The following is an 18,113-nucleotide window of genomic DNA, read 5'->3' on the forward strand; positions in this document are numbered from 1 at the left end:
CTTTCTGAATGCACCGTATATGTTAAGAGTAGCTTCCATTGAACACTCTCTGGGTTTTATAGGATAAATAGTTATTTCAAGAACAATACAGCTCCAACGATCATATCCATTTCTTTTAACCAAGCACGAGTCAGTGAAGTACAATTTGAGTACCCTTCTCTATATACATCCTAAGAGTCAGTTAATGCTATTTTCCAGAGAACAAGTTGTGTTTAGTATGAATTAGCTTTCCTATTTGATGCTGAACAGAATATGATTTGCTTTTATGTAGGGTTTTGCATGCCATTGTGAAGGAGGTAGGAATTAGGCAAGTATGTGGAGGTACTGTACGCAAGTAAGAGTTTGCGTATTTTAATGAGCGGATGGTAGTCCGTTTCAGGGAGCGTGTGGTCAGTACACAAATGTGTTACAGAACAGAATGGTTTGACGCAGAAGAGGAAAGTGTTACCATGTTAAAAGCTGCCTAAGAGTGCGTGTGTGTGTGTGCCTGCAGCAGAGGTCCATCACAGGAGCTAGTCAGTGCATTGGAGGACGTTTGGGAAGTACAATGAAAGTGTACCCCCTGCTCTGTGTGTGTGTGCGCACATGTGCTGCAGTGAGATGCACACAGTGTTTTTCTGCTTGCGTAACACACTGTTCCCTGGGGTGTTTTAAAGGAAAACACACATCCATCACAGGGTCTAGGACACAGTACACTTAAAGGTGGTCCATAAAGTGTATGAACACAAAAGACACTGACAGACTAATGTAGGAACATGTTCAATTTCTGAATGGAGTGCAACCCTGTTATTTTGTATTATATTATTATTAGTGTGCGCAGACAATAAGAGATGAAAGCAGAGACAAAGCAGTCTGATCAGCGCAGATCTTTTTTTTTTTTAATAGAAAGGAATCTCATTTTAACACCCTATAGGCCCAAATCTCCACTGCTGCAATGGCAGAAGAGGGTGACGTACCCCTCTGTACCCCATCCCGACCTTCCGACAGATATGCTTCAGATATCTAGACGTCAAGGGTCAAAAGCCTAAAGAAGCTTACAGGATCTAAAAGTATGCTGTAGGTCAAGTTACCTTTACAAGCTACTTAAAACTTAGCCACAAATGTGTCCTATCCCAATACAGCAAATAATACAATGATCATTTAGTCTAGAAGTTACTATGACCTATGATTAAGTAGAAATAGAGAAAGAACTTGATGGAAGTCCAGGGCTTTTCTCACTGCCGAACCAAACCAAGCTGTACTGGTTAAAATAGCAGAGCCGGCGCAGCTTGGTTCAGGTTGGCACAATAGTGTTTAAAGACCTTTACCCGGGTAGTAGAGTCAAACTGAACAGGAGACAAAAAATAACCTGCGGACATTCACTTATAATTGAAAAACCAGCCGAGAGGCAATTTCAAATCAGAAAAGCCCAAACAATATTGTTTTACAGTGACTTTAGGAGAGTGCATTTGAGTGCTCAGTACAATCGCTTCGACAATCAATCACACCATACTTAACATCGAAACAGAGGAGGATTGTGGGAAAGAGTCCCTCATGGACGCTCCAACAGAGTGTGCTCGACATACCTTTTACAAAACGTAATCACCACTTTCTTTGGACCGAACAACAAAACATAAAACAGGCAACAACAAAAGTGAAAACAGCATTCAAAATATGCATATCCAAGAAGAAAAAACAATGGGGGAAAAAAACTGAATATAGATTTCAACATGCCAACTTGTTTAGGGCATTACAGATACTCTGATTCATATATATATTTTTTTTAAACAATAAAAATATTTGGACATCTCTCCAATCTTTTTTTTCTTCTCAGAATCAGCAAGGTCACCAAGAAAAGTGTAGATAAGAAAAGGACAAAGCAACATGACGCCACACTGCACCAGACCATGCGAACAACTTCCTGCAACTTTCCCTAGGACTGGACTCACCGTAAGTCATGCAAATGGGACAGGGAGACACTCAGCTTGGAAAAAAACATGAGCAGTGGCTACATTACCCAGAATTGCTACTTCTGGTACAGTCTCATTTATGGCAAAATATATATTTTTTTACTTTAATGGTCATTACAAAATAGGAGAATGATAGCAATGGACTGATCTCATTTTGTTCCATAGTCCCTTCAAGCTTTCCTAATGGAAAAAAACAAGAAACAAAATCAATTTGGCAGTAGCCTACTACTACGTAAAGCTAATCAACTGGAGAGAGAACGACACACCAAACAGACATACAGAAAGACAGACGTGCAGCGAGCTGAGCGGCAGCCAATCACAGTGATGCTGAGGGGGAGAGCCAATCAAAACGACAGCAGAACAGAAACACTACTGAAACATCAACAGCGGTCATCAACGTCCTCTGTGGTAGCAGGTTGTCTCGCAAACTCAAGACTCACACACACAACTCTTATCCAAAATATACTGCGAACACATTTGTCAACAACTGCTGCTACCCCCCTGCCTCCTTATCCCCAGTCATGTCCTGTCACTAGTCCAGGTGTGATTGACAGCCAGTGACCACACCTATCGAGGAGGAAACTGAGACGACTGATATCACCGGCGGGGGGGGGGGGGGGGGGGGGGGGGTGACTACAGCAGAGTACAGTCAGTGGTCCTTGGCTGGTTAAACGGAGGTTGTCTCTTCAGTCCCGTGACTTACTGCTGTACTGACTGACTGGGGGGGGGGGTGTTCTAGCTAGAGTCTGGGGGTCATCATGATTCTACAGAGAGGTGGAGGGGAGCTTCTTGACACGTCGTTGGGCCAGGAACGAAGACTCGATGGGCTTCAGCTCCGGCGTGGGCTGGGAGCTCTTCAAGGCAGAGTAGGTGGCCGCCATCGCCCCCTGTCAGAAGAGAAGAGGTAGTGCAATGTCAAGATATCAGTTTGGAGGACAAACAGTTCCAGTTGCAGTCACACAGGATCCGGCACCTCTTTAAGACCGTTGCATTCCGGAACCTCTTTGACCGGATCCGGTACATCTTGTGGCATGAAAGAATTTACGTGCACTATGCAGAAATCGCTCTGCCATTTCCTGGTTTCTAAAATTCTAATCGTGTAGCAAGTACAGCGTAGGAGAATCATTTTGCCATCTAAACTGATGTGAAATATATTTTTCAGAAACCAAAATATTGTATTTTTAGCTGTTTGAAGCTGGTGTTCAAAACTGAAAATAAGACAAAAATAACTAAATTTAAGATTGGGAATCATAGAAATAGCCCACATAGAATATATCTACTGCTTCTTGCCTCAAGCACTGTACTCGCTTGAAATGAGAATGACAGATCTATAACTCACATTTGTGTGTGAATTTGGTCAGGTCTCCCAAAAAGCTACATACTGCAGCTTTAACTTGAAAGAGAAGGCAATTTGAATAAAAGCAATCAGAGTTGATTAAGACGCCTCCTCGTTAATTATCCTGCCTAAATGTCATGTAAAAACATATTTCCAGCCCGTGCCTGATATTCTGAGAAATGATTACGGTTGGGCCAGGCCAGGGATAAAGTTTGTGCAACATTGAAGTCCAGAGACCAATGCGTGGCCGTTGGTTTTGTGAGAGAGAAACGCGCCTGTATCTCTCTCATAGAACTAGAATGAAATTACATTTCTATGATCACTCCCTGCTCTGATAGACAATTGCTATAAATAAATAGCTGTGGATTGTAAAATGTAGACCAATCACAAGGCATAGCCTACAGTCGGTAACACGCTGCAAATAGGCTATCAATCAACTGATTGTTGAGTTGTAGTTGTCTGAACAGCTGCCAAAACAGGCCTTTCGCAATATTTTGAATACAATTGTGGGAAAAGCACAGGTTGGAAAGCAAATGGCTCCTGCTGAAAATTAGACGTATGTCTGTAGGCTCCCAACATATTTTTATAAATTCCCAAATGCAGTTGAAGTCGGAAGTTTACATAAACCTTAGCCAAATACATTTAAACTCAGTGTAACAGTTCCTGACATTTAATATTAGTAACAATTCCCAGTCTTAGGTCAGGTAGGATCACCACTTTATTTTATGTGAAATGTCAGAATAATAGTAGCGAAAATGATTTCAGCTTTAATTTCTTTCATTACATTCCCTGTGGGTCAGAAGTTTACATACACTCAATTAGTATTTGGTAGCATTGCCTTTAAAATGTTTAACTTGGGTCAAATGTTTTGCCTTCTACAAGCTTCCCACAATAAGTTGGGTGAATTTTTGCCCATTCCTCCTGACAGAACTGGTGTAACTGAGTCAGGTTTGTAGGCCTCTTTGCTCGCACACGCGTTTTCAGTTCTGACCACACATTATCAATAGGATTGAGGGCAGGGCTTTGTGATGGCCACTCCAATACCTTGACTCTGTTTTCCTTAAGCCATTTTGCCACAACTGTGGAAGTATGCTTGGGGTCATTGTCCATTTGGAAGACCCATTTGTGACTTTGAGCTTTAACTTCCTGACTGATGTCTTGAGATGTTGCTTGAATATAGCCACAATTTTCCTACCTCATGATGCCATCTATGCAGCAAAGTACCCCCACAACATGATGCTGCCACCCCAGTGCTTCACGGTTGGGATGGTGTTCTTCGGCTTGCAAGCCTCCCCCTTTTTCCTCCAAACATAACGATGGTCATTATGGCCAAACAGTTCTATTTTTGTTTCATCAGACCAGAGGACATTTCTCCAAAAAGTATGAGTCTGGCTTTTTTATGGTGGTTTTGGAGCAGTGGCTTCTTCCTTGCTGAGTGGCCTTTCAGGTTATGTCGATATAGGACTCGTTTTACTGTGGTTATAGATACTTTTGTACCTGCTTCCTCCAAGCATCTTCACAAGGTCCTTTGCTGTTGTTCTGGGATTGATTTGCACTTTTTGCACCGACGTACATTCATCTCTAGGAGACAGAACGCATCTCCTTCCTGAGCGGTATGATGGCTGTGTGGTCCCATTGCGTTTATACTTGCATACTATTGTTTGTACAGATGAACGTGGAACCTTCAGGCATTTGGAAATTGCTCCCAAGGATGAACCAGAATTGGAGGTTATTTTCTGAGGTCTTGGCTGATTTCTTTTAATTTTCCCATGATGTCAAGCAAAGAGACTGAGTTTTAAGGTAGGCCTTGAAATACATCCAGAGGTACACCTCCAATTGACTCAAATGATGTCAATTAGCCTATCATAAGCTTCTAAAGCCATGACACATCGTTTTCTGGAATTTTCCAAGCTGTCTAAGGCACAGTCAACTTAGTGTATGTAAACTTCTGACCCACAGGAATTGTGATACAGTGAGTTATAAGTGAAATAATCTGCCTGTAAACAATTGTTTGAAAAATTACCTGTCATGCACAAAGTAGATGTCCTAACCGACTTGCAACAAGAAATTTGTGGAGTGGTTGTAAAACGAGTATTAATGACTCCAACCTAAGTGTATGTAAACTTCCGACTTCAACTGTAGCCCTATTGAGCGAACAGCATCACTGGTGAGTGATACTGGAACTTGATTAGGACTATAATTTCCTCCTCATATTGTACAATATTTAGTCTCCGCTAGTTTTTGTATTTCTCTGTCAGTGTCAAAGCCTGTCATTTCGATAATTTGTGTGGTATTCAAAAATATTTCACTAAAGTCTCCAGTTCCGTAAAATTACATGAAATGTTTTTATAAAAGGCTACAATATATTTTTTTTACCCATGTGTGCAAATTCTGTAAGTACCTCTATTCTACTCAATGTCACCATGCAAATGCCATGATATGCAATGCTGTATCATAAAGTTTCTTCATTTTCTCGTGTGTTCCGGTACCTCAGAGCTCCCCAGGTCACGCCCACTTTTTGTTCAGTCACCTCCCGATTTCCAAATAAAGCGCTGCAGGCACCACAAAGTTAGGCCACACTATGGCCTAGGGTTGTCTAACGGACTAAACCGCTGCCTCCGGATCACATATACCGCTGCAGCACGGGGTTCAAATCCGGCCCACTGCCACTTCAGCACACTCTCTATCCATCTTCCCCATTGTCTCTCCTCGATCCAATGAAGCATAAAATTCCCCAAAATATAACCTTGGAAAATAAAACGTTTGGTCACATTGCTTTATTCTGGAATGTACTTTTCGGGACTGTAATGGCATTGTCCGCTGTGTCCAATAGAAATAGAAATTTACCATGTGAACAAGAACGGAGTTGACTCCCAAACCCTGGATGTCCCAGTGGGCACAGCAGGGTGTACATTATAGTATCAATCCAGTACCTTGACCAGCTTGGCGTCCTGGTGCTGCAGCTGGCTGTTGGGCAGCTTGTCCCTCTGAACAATCCAGGGGTGCTTGAGGACCTGCATGGCCGTCAGTCGCTGGTGGGGGTCCACATGGAGCATCTTAGACACCAGGTCCTACAGAGAAAGAACACACAGCAGGAAGGAAGATATTAATGGTTTGATGTTTTTGTTGTTGTACTTTCACCCCTTTATCTCCCCAATTTCGTGATGTCCAATTGGTAGTTAGTCTTGTTCCACCGCTGCAAATCCCCTACGTACTCGGGAGAGGTGATTTTTGTGAGCCAATCGTCCACCGAAACACGACCCTGCCAAGCCGCACTGCTTCTTGAAACGCTGCCCGCTATTCCGGAAGCCAGCCGCACCAATGTGTCGGAGAAAACACCATCCAGCTTGCAACCAAAGTCAGCTAGCAGGCACCCGGCCCGCCACTATCGCTAGAGCGCGATGGGACAAGGAAAACCCAGAAGGCCAAACGCTCCCCTAACCAGGACGACGCTGGGCCAATTGTGCAACGCCGTATGGGTCTCCCGGTCACGGCCAGCAGCGACACAGCCTGGGATCAAACCTGGGTCAGAAGTGACGCCTCAGCAGTGCCTTAGACTGCTGCGCCACTCAGGAGTCCAGTTTGATGGGTTTTTGTCATATTATATACTGTACACCTCTATCCTTGAAATCCAAACTAAACAACTATTGTTTCACTTCAAGTTTCCCAGCAAGTCCTAGTCAGTCGTACTGTACCTTGGCTGCGTCCGACACGCCGTCCCAGTTGCCTCCGGTCAGGGTGAAGTGACCGCTTCCTATCCTGCTCAGGATCTCATCTGGAGTGTCCTCGGGCCCATTGGCAAACGGAGTGAAGCTGAAAGGGGAGGGAGGGAGCACATGGGACAAGTCAAACGGGAGAGTGCGTACGAACGCGAGTGACAAAATGACATCTTGTTGGATGTAGATGCCCTACGGAGTGGAATATAGTGCACAGATGTGTGAGCGGGGTGTGTGTGTGCGCGCGTGTTCCTCACCCAGCCAGCGTGGTGTACAGCAAGACACCCAGACTCCAAACATCACAGCCCTCATCATAGCCCTGACGCTTCAACACCTGGAACACACAGGACAGAGCAATGCGTCACAATATTGGCTATCGTGCATCACCGTGATCCAGCTATACGCCCAAAGGCTATACTCCCTAGAATTTGCCAAGCACGCTACTCTTGGGCATTACAACACATTAAGAACACCTGCTCTTTCCGTGACAGACTGACCAGGTGAAAGACTTGATCCCTTATTAATGTCACCTCAAATCGGCGTAGATGAAGGGGAGGAGAGGTTGAAGGACGGGTTTTAAGCCGTGAGACAATTGAGGCATGGATTGTGTATGTATTGCCATTCAGAGGGTGAACGGGCAAGACAAAAGATGCCCTTTAAACGGGGTATGGTAGTAGATGCCAGACATAGGCTGTTGCGGTGACATTTCATTTGATTTGAGACCAGGCCCGCAAACAAAACAAAACTGAATTAAAATAATGATTGTACCATTATACAATACATAGCCTACCTTATATTATATTACACAGGGCAAAAATATAAATATATACTGATTTAAGATATCTTTGATACATAATTAGTCTATCCTAAATTAAACAAATTCAGAGTTAGCCTACAATATTTTCAGAATTAATAGGCTGACACATTACCTTTAGCTACAGAATACCTCATCACTTTGCATTCTCATCTCCCTCTTCATTCCTTTCTCCAGTACGCAGAGAGAGAGGCTGTCAGTTTAATGAAATAGGTTCTGTTGTGAAAACATGTTACTATAGATGTACCCAAACAGATTTCACTTGGTTTCCCATGGAAGGCTTTCCACTAGATGTTGGAACATTGCTGCAGGGACCTGCTTCCATTCAGCCACAAGGTCGGGCACCGGTGTTGGCCGATTGGGTCTGGCTCACAGTTGGCGTTCCAATTCATCCCAAAGGTATTCCATGGGGTTGAGCTTTCTGCAGGCCAGTCAAGTTCTTCCACTCCGATCTCGACAAACCATTTCTGTATGGACCTCGCTTTGTGCACGGGGGCATTGTCATGCTGAAACAGGAAAGGGCCTTCCTCAAACCGTCTAGAATGTCATTGTATGCTGTAACGTTGATTTCCCTTTACTGGAACTAAGAGGCCTAGCCCAAACTATGAAAATCAGACCATTGTTCCTCCTCCACCAAACTTTACAGTTGGCACTATGCATTGAGGCAGGTAGCTTTCTCATGGCATCCGTCAAACCCAGATTCGTCCATCAGACTGCCAGATGGTGAAAACACATTTCCACTGCTCCAGAGTCCAATGGCAGTGAGCTTTACACCACTCCAGCCAACGCATGGCATTGCGCCTGGTGATCGGCCATGGAAACCCATTTCATGAAGCTCCCGACAAACAGTTCTGGTGCTGACAATGCTTCCAGAGGCAGTTTGGAACTCCGTAGAGTGTGTTGCATAAGAGGACAGCCAAGTTTACGCGGTACGTGCTTCAGCACTCGGCTGTCCCGTTCTGTGAGTTTGTGTGGCCTACCACTTCGTGACTGAGCCATTGTTGCTCCTAGACGTTTCCACTTCACAGTAACATCACAGTTGACCGGGGCAGCTCTCGCACGGCAGAAATTTGACGAACTGACTTGTTGGAAAGGTAGCATCCTATGACGGTCCCACATTGAAAGTCACTGAGCTCTTCAGTAAGGCCATTCTACTGCCAATGTTTGTCTATGGAAATTGCATGGCTGTGTGATCAATTTTTATACACTTGTCAGCAACAGGTATGGCTGAAATAGCCAAATTCACTAATTTGAAGGGGTGTCCACATACAAAAGTATCTTTTGATTTCTATGGTTTGTATCATTCACAACTAAAGTTGCCAAGCAACTCTAAATCTAGGACCAGTTTCAAATGATTACTTTTACGCTCAACATAACCACTTCATATGCGCACTCTCAATCCAGACTGGGAAAAATACCCTTTCTATTTTATTCAGCTAAGTTCAATTATATTCTTCTTAATATAAAATGGCATAACTTGAAGGCTAAATTAACAAGCCTGATAACATACAGTTGGCCAACTCCTAAGCTCTTCGAATAAAATACATTCTCTTAATAATATTTCTTTAGACCTGCCTAAAATAAATAATGGATTTATTGTGATGGAGTATGTTCAATTGATTTATTAGACTTAAAAAAAAATGTAGATGTTCCTAAGGCATGCATCAGCGGCTTGTATGTGTGGAGGCCTGGAAACTCTAAAGGTGTTTATGTGCATTAACGGTAAATTACCGTGAGACCGGCAGACTTTTGCATGACAATAACCGGCTGACAAAATGTTGTGACCGCCACAGCCAGGCTTTTTCACACAACAGTTTCCTGTGTATATCAAGACTGGTCCACCGCCCAATGGACATCCAGCCAACTCGACAACTGTGGGAAGCATTGGAGTTAACAAGGCCAGCATCCATGCCCCGACAAAATGAGGCTGTTCTGAGGGCAAAAGGGGGTGCAACTCAATTTTAGGAAGGTGTTCCTAATGTGTGGTATTCTCAGTGTATATACACAGGTACTAATCATAATCGTCATCACACACACAAACACACACCGGGCCTTACCTCCGGGGCTACGAAGTTAGCAGTATAGCAGGGGGTCATGAGCAGGCCGTTGTCAGCTCTCAGCTGCTTGGCGAAACCAAAGTCACAGATCCTGATGGACTCTGGGTTCCCCAACTCATCTACATACAGGATGTTACTAGGCTTCAGGTCCCTGTGAACCACCTGGAGAGAAGGGAGGTGGAGAAATGAGGAACGGAGGGGGAGGAGAGGTAGAGGTGAAGCGGGAGAAGGAGAGAGGGGATTGAAAGACAACTTGGCAAGGGTCAAATGTTAACACAAAAATAAACCTTCAACTGTTACTTCGACACTTGACTTTTTGGAGATACGATGTTGGTTGTACATTATTTGCCCAGTAGTTGCCTTAATACTGTGACATAAATCCTTTTTGAAAGTAAGAATATTAGAACATAGGAAAAAGGATAAATATCTAGAAACTCTTGTTAAGACAAAGTTCATTCAGGTCCATATTCAGCAGTGTGTTACAGTGTGTGCGTAGAGAGTCGTCTCACCCCCTGTGCGTGGAGGTATTCTACAGTCTTGGTGATGGTGTGGAGCACGGAGCTGGCCTCGCGCTCGGAGAAGAACTTCTGTTTCAGGATCCGGTCCAGCAGCTCCCCGCCTCGCATCAGCTCTGTCACCAGATACACCTGCTTCCCATTGTCATATACCTGACGGAAGGAAAGAACACATGAAGGATGATGCAGTCTGTGCAGGTGTGTGTGCACGCGTGTACTCACTTCCTTCCGGATGATGAGTGTGTGTGTGTGTGTGTGTGTGCTCACATCCTTCAGGGTGATGATTGCGTGTGTGTGTGTGTGCTCACATCCTTCAGGGTGATGATTGCGTGGGTGTGTGTGTGCGTGCTCACTTCCTTCAGGATGATTGTGTGTGTGGGTGTGTGTGTGCGTGCTCACTTCCTTCAGGATGATTGTGTGTGTGTGTGTGCTCACTTCCTTCAGGATGATTGTGTGTGTGTGTGTGTGTGTGTGTGTGTGTGCGCGCGCGTACTCACTTCCTTCCGTATGATGAGTGTGTGTGCATGCTCACATCCTTCAGGGTGATGTGTGTGTGTGTGTGTGTGTGTTTCAGTGTACGTGCTCACATCCTTCAGGGTTATGATGTTGGGGTGCTGGCCGTATCGCAGCAGGATCTCGATCTCCTCGGAGGGGTCTGTCATGGTCTTGTCAATCACCTGGTAGTGCACAATAATACCACAGATGCCATTATAAACACCCCATTAGGAAACCGTTATGATTGAGTTGGAGCGAGACAAGAGCTAGGAAAGGATTAGAACAGCACTCTCCAAAAGACAGATCTGAATAACTTACTCAACATAACGCTCTGAAAGATACATTTGAACAATTTATGTCCAATTGCTGTATTAGCAATGATTAAGCACCCCACAAGATGGACGAATAAAACTTGGGGGATTGGGCAGAGTGACTTGCTTGATATTTCAGGATATACACCCAGAGAGAGGGAGGCTACAGCGTATGATTTGGTACCATGGCGGGGTACTCTGTGTTGGTGGCTTTGGGGACGCAGGTCTTGCAGACAGAGAAGTGTGTGTGTGTGTGTGTGTCTCTGTTCTGACCTTGGCGGCGTACTCTGTGTTGGTGGCTTTGTGGACGCAGCGCTTGCAGACAGAGAAGGAGCCCATGCCGATGTCTTCCTTCAGCACGTAGCCATCGCTGAACAACAGGTTCTTCCCATGGAGTTGCTGCAGCAAGCAGAAAACATAGGGAAATGAGTGCTACTGTATAGGGTTACAGCATCACACACAGTTTATTTTTTCATATTTTATTTCACCTTTATTTAACCAGGTAGGCTAGTTGAGAACAAGTTCTCACTTACAACTGCGACCTGGCCAAGATAAAGCAAAGCAGTGCGACACAAACAACAACAGAGTTACACATGGAATAAACAAACATACAGTCAATAATACAATAGAAAAAGTCTATATACAGTGTGTGCAAATGAGGTAGGATAAGGGAGGTAAGGCAATAAATAGGCCATACAGGTGAAATAACTACAATATAGCAATTAAACATTGGAGTGATATGTGCAGAAGATGAGTGTGCAAGTAAAGATACTGGGATGCAAAGGAGCAAAATAAATAAAATAAATAACAGTATGGGGATGAGGTAGATGGATGGGCTATTTACATATGAGCTATGTACAGGTGCAGTGCTCTGACAGCTGGTGCTTAAAGCTAGTGAGGGAGATATGGGTCTCCAGCTTCAGTGATTTTTGCAGTTTGTTCCAGTCATTGGCAGCAGAGAACTGGAAGGAAAGGCTGCCAAATGAGGAAGTGGGTTTGGGGTGTCCAGTGAAATATACCTGTGGGAGCGCGTGCTACGGGTGGGTGCTGTTATGGTGACCAGCGAGCTGAGATAAGGCGTGGCTTTACCTAGCAAAGACTTATAGATGACCTGGAGCCAGTAGGTTTGGCGACGAATATGAAGCGAGGGCCAGCCAACGAGAGCATACAGGTCGCAGTGGTGGGTAAGTATATGGGGCTTTGGTGACAAAACGGATGGCACTGTGATAGACTGCATCCAATTTGCTGAGTAGAGTGTTGGAGGCCATTTTGTAAATGACATCACCGAAGTCAAGGATTGGTAGGACAGTCAGTTTTACGAGGGTATGATTGGCAGCATGAGTGAAGGATGCTTTGTTGCGAAATAGGAAGCTGATTCTAGATTTAATTTGGGATTGGAGATGATTAATGTGAGTCTGGAAGGAGAGTTTACAGTCTAACCAGGTATTTGTAGTTGTCCACATATTCTAAGTCAGAACCGTCCAGAGTAGTGAGATGCTGGACGGGCGGGCATCAATTGGCTGAAGAGCATGCATTTAAGTGCAGTTGGAGGCCACGGAAGGAGAGTTGTATGACATTGAACCTCGTCTGGAGGTTAGTTAACACAGTGTCCAAAAGAAGGGCCAGAAGTATACAGAATGGTGTCATCTGCGTAGAGGTGGATCAGAGAATCACCAGCAGCAAGAGCGACACCATTGAAATATACAGAGAAAAGAGTCGGCCCGTGGATTGAACCCTGTGGCACCCCCATAGAGACTGACAGAGGTCCTGACAACAGGCCCTCCGATTTGACACACTGAACTCTGTCTGAGAAGTAGTTGGTGAACCAGTCGAGGCAGTCATTTGAGAAACCAAGGCTGTTGAGTGTGCCGATAAGAATGTGGTGATGGACAGAGTCGAAAACCTTGGCCAGGTCGATGAATACATATAGGTCTGTAGCAGTTTGGGTCTAGAGTGTCACCCCCTTTGAAAAGGGGGATGACCGCGGCAGCTTTCCAATCTTTGGGGATCTCAGACAATACGAAAGAGGTTGAACAGGCTAGTAATTGGGGTTGCAACAATTTTGGAGGATAATTTTAGGAAGAGAGGGTCCAGATTGTCTAGCCCTGCTGATTTGTAGGGGTCCAGATTTTGCAGCTCTTTCAGAACATCAGCCATCTGGATTTGGGTGAAGGAGAAATGTGGGAGGCTTGGGCAAGGGCTGTTGACCGGGATAGGGGTAGCCAGGTGGAAAGCATGGCCAGCCGTAGAATAATGCTTATTGAAATTCTCAATTATCGCGGATTTATCGGTGGTGACAGTGTTTCCTAGCCTCAGTGCAGTGGGCAGCTGGGAGGGGGTACTCTTATTCTCCATGGACTTTACAGTGTCCCAGACATTTTTGGAGCTAGTTCTACAGGATGCACATTTATTTTTGAAAAAGCTAGCCTTTGCTTTCCTAACTGCCTGTGTATATTGGTTCCTAACATCCCTGAAATGTTGCGGGGGCTATTCGATGCCAATGCAGTACGCCACAGCATGTTTTTGTGCTGGTCAAGGGCAGTCAGGTCTGGAGTGAACCAAGCGCTACATCTGTTCCTGGTTCTACATTTTGAGAATGGGGCATGCTTATTTAAGATAGAGAGGAAAGCACTTTTAAAGAATAACCAAGCATTCTCTACTGATGGAATGAGGTCTACACCTGCATTGCTTCTACACCTGCATTGCTTGCTGTTTGGGGTTTTAGGCTGGGTTTCTGTATAGCACTTTGAGACATCAGCTGATGTACGAAGGGCTATATAAATACATTTGATTTGAATATCCTTCCAGGATACCCGGGCCAGGTTGATTAGAAAGGCCTGCTCGCTGAAGTGTTTTAGGGAGCGTTTGACAGCGATGAGGGGTGGTCGTTTGACCGCAGACCCATTACGGACGCAGGCAATGAGGCAGTGATTGCTGAGATCCTAAATACAGCAGAGGAGTATTTGGAGGGCAGTTTGGTTAGGATGATATCTATGAGGGTGCCCGTGTTTACAGATTTGGGGTTGTACCTGGTAGGTTCATTGATAATTTGTGTGAGATTGAGGGCATCAAGCTTAGATTGTAGAATGGCCGGTGTGTTAAGCATGTCCCAGTTTAGGTCACCTAACAGCACGAGCTCTGAAGATAGATGGGGGAAATCAATTCACATATGGTGTCCAGGGCACAGCTGGGGCAGAAGGTGCTCTATAGCAAGCCACAACAGAGAGAGACTTCTTTCTGGAAAGGTGGATTTTTAAAAGTAGAAGCTCAAATTGTTTGGGCACAGACATGGATAGTAAGACAACTCTGCAGGACTCCGCCCCCTTTGCCAGTTCTATCTTGTCAAAAAATGACATTGTTTTTTTTGGTGGTCTTCCTAAGCCATGATTCAGACACAGGTTGGCAAAGTGTGGCAAGGCAGTGAATAAAACAAACTTAGGGTGGAGGCTTCTAATGTTAAAATGCAGGAAACCAAGGCTTTTAGAGTTACAGAAGTCAACAAATGAGAGCGCCTGGGGAATGGGAGTGGAGCTAGGCACTGCAGGGCCTGGATTAACCTCTACATCACCAGTGGAACAGGAACAGGAGGAGGAGTAGGATAAGGGTATGGCTAAAGGCTATAAGAACTGGTCGTCTAGTACGTTCGGAACAGAGAGTAAAAGGAGCAGGTTTCTGGGCACGGTACAATAGATTCAAGGCATAATGTACAGACAAAGGTATGGTAGGATGTGAATAGAGTTTAGGTAAACCTAGGTATTGAGTGACGATGAGAGAGATATTGTCTCTAGAAACATTTAAACCAGGTGAGGTCACCTACAGTGAAATAAGGCAATAATTACTAACCAAAACAACAATGGACAAGGCATATTGACATTAGGGAGAGGCATGCATAGCAGAGTGATCATAGGGTTCCAGTGAGTGGCTCGGCGGGCCGGGGACACAGTGATTCAGGCAGTTAACGGGCCGGGGCTAGCAAGCTAGCAGAAGGGCGTTAGAGGAACATCGTGACAGAAGAAGTCAGTTGTAGCCCACTCGTGCTGTTACGTTGGCAGACCAGTCGTCGTGGATCAGCAGGGCTCCGTGTAGTAAAAGGGTCCAGGCCAATTGGCAAAATAGGTATAGTGGGCTAAGAAATTGTCCGATGGGCCTCTTAAGCTAACAGTCTGATATGCTCTAGACAGCTAGCGGGCCACGGCTAGCAGATGGGCATTCAGTATACGTCGCGACGGAGGAGCCAGTTGAAAGAAAAACCTTGGGCGAATTACGTCGGTAGTCGAGTCATGATGAGTAGGCGGGGGTCCAGGGCAATTGGGAAAATGGGTATTGTAGCCCAAGGACTGGCTGATGGACCTCTTCGGCTAGCCGGGAGATGGACCTAGCAACGGCTAGCTCCAGCCTAGTTGGTTCTTGCTTCGGGACAGAGACGTTAGCCAGGAATGGCCACTCGGATAGCAGCTAGCTAGCTGCAATGATCCAGGTGAAAAGGTTCAGAGCTTGCGGTAGGAATCCGGAGATATGGAGAAAAATACGTCCGATTTGCTCTGGTTTGAGTCGTGCTGTGCAAACTGGCAAGAGTTGTCCGGGCTAAAGGTAGCTGATGACCGCTAGCCGTGGCTAGATGACTAATAGCTAGTTAGCTGGCTAGCTTCTGTTGGGGGTTTTCAGTTCAAAATGCGAAGAAAATAGCAGATCCATACCACATTGGGTGTGGCAGATTGGAGGAGAGTAATGTTGAGGTTAAGAAAAACATTCAAAAAATATATGCAAAGAAAAAAAAAGAAAAAAATATATATACACAGGACATCATGGCGTAGCAAGACTACAACTGCTGTTTTTAATATTCGCCCACACAGCCACACCCCATTCCATTAAGGACCTCAGTCAACCGAGCTACGGACTGTTCACTCGGCTACCGTCTGGCAGACAGAGACAGCACAGGTGCATCAGTGCCAAGACTGAGAGAAGAAAAAAAACAGCTTCTATTACCAGGCATCAGACTGTTGAACAGCCATCACTAGCTATCTACCAGGTGATGCACGCACGCACGCACACGCACACACACACACACACACACCTCATACTCACAAACACACCTCATACTCACAAACACACCTCATACTCACAAACACACCTCATACTCACAAACACACCTCATACTCACAAACACACCTCATACTCACAAACACACCTCATACTCACAAACACACCTCATACTCACAAACACACCTCATACTCACAAACACACGCACATAGCCAACGCTACTGTCCCATGTCATAGAGACATTGAACCACTGGACACTTACCATTTTACACTAGGTGTTTACTGTAAATACTGCATTCCAGACACAACTCATTCTAATATTTCTTCTTTGTATTTAGTTATACTGTTTCAGTGGCGTGTATTCATGGATGCCAAAGGGAAGCCAGGCTTGCCCCAAAAATGGACAAAAAAATTAATAAAAATGTATCTCTCGTCTATCGGTTTCATAATTTTCCTTCAGTTTGCAAGAGGCTGAATGTATCTCACCGGAAAAAGCAAGTGAAACAGCACCCCCCTATCTCAGTATGTGTAGCCCATCTATCTAATGCTGTCTGGTCAAAACGAGTATGATATTTTTGCCGCCCGCAGCATTGAATGCCATCAAGCATATGTCCTCCCTGAATAAAAAATATATATAAAACAGCCAATCAGCGTTGAGCTAAACTGAGTGAGCGCAACTGTGAATGGTCCTGGCGCACAAGATATGGTTGAAAATACCCTCAAATTAACGCTGACAGTCTGCACTTTAACTTCATAGTCATTGTATAATTTCAAATCCAAAGTGCTGGAGTACAGAGCAACAAAAAACAAAAAAAATGTGTCACTGTCCCAATACTTTTGGAGGTCACTCTATTTATCTAAATCGTTTTTGGTATCTTTTAGTTGACTAAGCATTGATGATGAAATGTTGAAGTTGAAATGGTGCTGGAATAGTGGAGGCAGCTCCTGTTTACTTAGAGACTTGCGGTAACTCTCCGTGATTCTACATCAATAGTTGTTTAGCAGTCCAAAAATGTTGAAAACTTTAACTTGCTTGACCATGCTGTAGGTCATGTAACTGTTTGTTACATGCAACATGCTTTGTGGACTACACTGGATAGTCTGGTTTTAGACCCCATCATAGCACTGAGACGGCACTTGTGAAGGTGGTAAATGACATTTTAATGGCATCGGACCGAGGCTCTGCATCTGTCCTCGTGCTCCTAGACCTTAGTGCTGCTTTTGATACCATCGATCACCACATTCTTTTGGAGAGATTGGAAACCCAAATTGGTCTACACGGACATGTTCTGGCCTGGTTTAGATCTTATCTGTCGGAAAGATATCAATTTGTCTCTGTGAATGGTTTGTCCTCTGACAAATCAACTGTAAATTTCGGTGTTCCTCAAGGTTCCGTTTTAGGACCACTATTGTTTTCACTATATATTTTACCTCTTGGGGATGTTATTCGAAAACATAATGTAAACTTTCACTGCTATGCGGATGACACACAGCTGTACATTTCAATGAAACATGGTGAAGCCCCAAAATTGCCCTCGCTAGAAGCATGTGTTTCAGACATAAGGAAGTGGATGGCTGCAAACTTTCTACTATTAAACTCGGACAAAACAGAGATGCTTGTTCTAGGTCCCAAGAAACAAAGAGATCTTCTGTTGAATCTGACAATTAATCTTAATGGTTGTACAGTCGTCTCAAATAAAACTGTGAAGGACCTCGGCGTTACTCTGGACCCTGATCTCTCTTTTGAAGAACATATCAAGACCATTTCGAGGACAGCTTTTTTCCATCTACGTAACATTGCAAAAATCAGAAACTTTCTGTCCAAAAATGATGCAGAAAAATTTATCCATGCTTTTGTCACTTCTAGGTTAGACTACTG

At 44.5% G+C, this 18,113-nt stretch overlaps 1 protein-coding gene across 3 annotated transcripts in view; it reads right to left on the reverse strand.

Annotated features, from left to right (window-relative positions):
- Nucleotides 1–851: 851 nt before the first annotated feature.
- rps6ka1 (ribosomal protein S6 kinase a, polypeptide 1) overlaps nt 852–18,113 on the reverse strand; it is a 114,071-nt gene continuing 96,809 nt past the window's right edge. For all 3 annotated transcript variants that reach the window (XM_020470336.2, XM_020470337.2, XM_020470335.2), the window contains 8 exons: nt 11,467–11,592; nt 10,975–11,064; nt 10,382–10,540; nt 9,873–10,034; nt 7,259–7,335; nt 6,981–7,098; nt 6,219–6,356; nt 852–2,836 (listed from right to left, as the gene is read on the reverse strand). In XM_020470336.2, coding sequence (XP_020325925.1) covers nt 2,714–2,836; nt 6,219–6,356; nt 6,981–7,098; nt 7,259–7,335; nt 9,873–10,034; nt 10,382–10,540; nt 10,975–11,064; nt 11,467–11,592 — 993 coding nt within the window. In that variant the 3' untranslated portion in view covers nt 852–2,713. The remainder of the gene's footprint in view (nt 2,837–6,218; nt 6,357–6,980; nt 7,099–7,258; nt 7,336–9,872; nt 10,035–10,381; nt 10,541–10,974; nt 11,065–11,466; nt 11,593–18,113) is intronic.

Source organism: Oncorhynchus kisutch, linkage group LG14 (genome assembly GCF_002021735.2).
Source record: "Oncorhynchus kisutch isolate 150728-3 linkage group LG14, Okis_V2, whole genome shotgun sequence".
In the NCBI taxonomy this organism is placed as follows: Eukaryota; Metazoa; Chordata; class Actinopteri; order Salmoniformes; family Salmonidae; genus Oncorhynchus; species Oncorhynchus kisutch.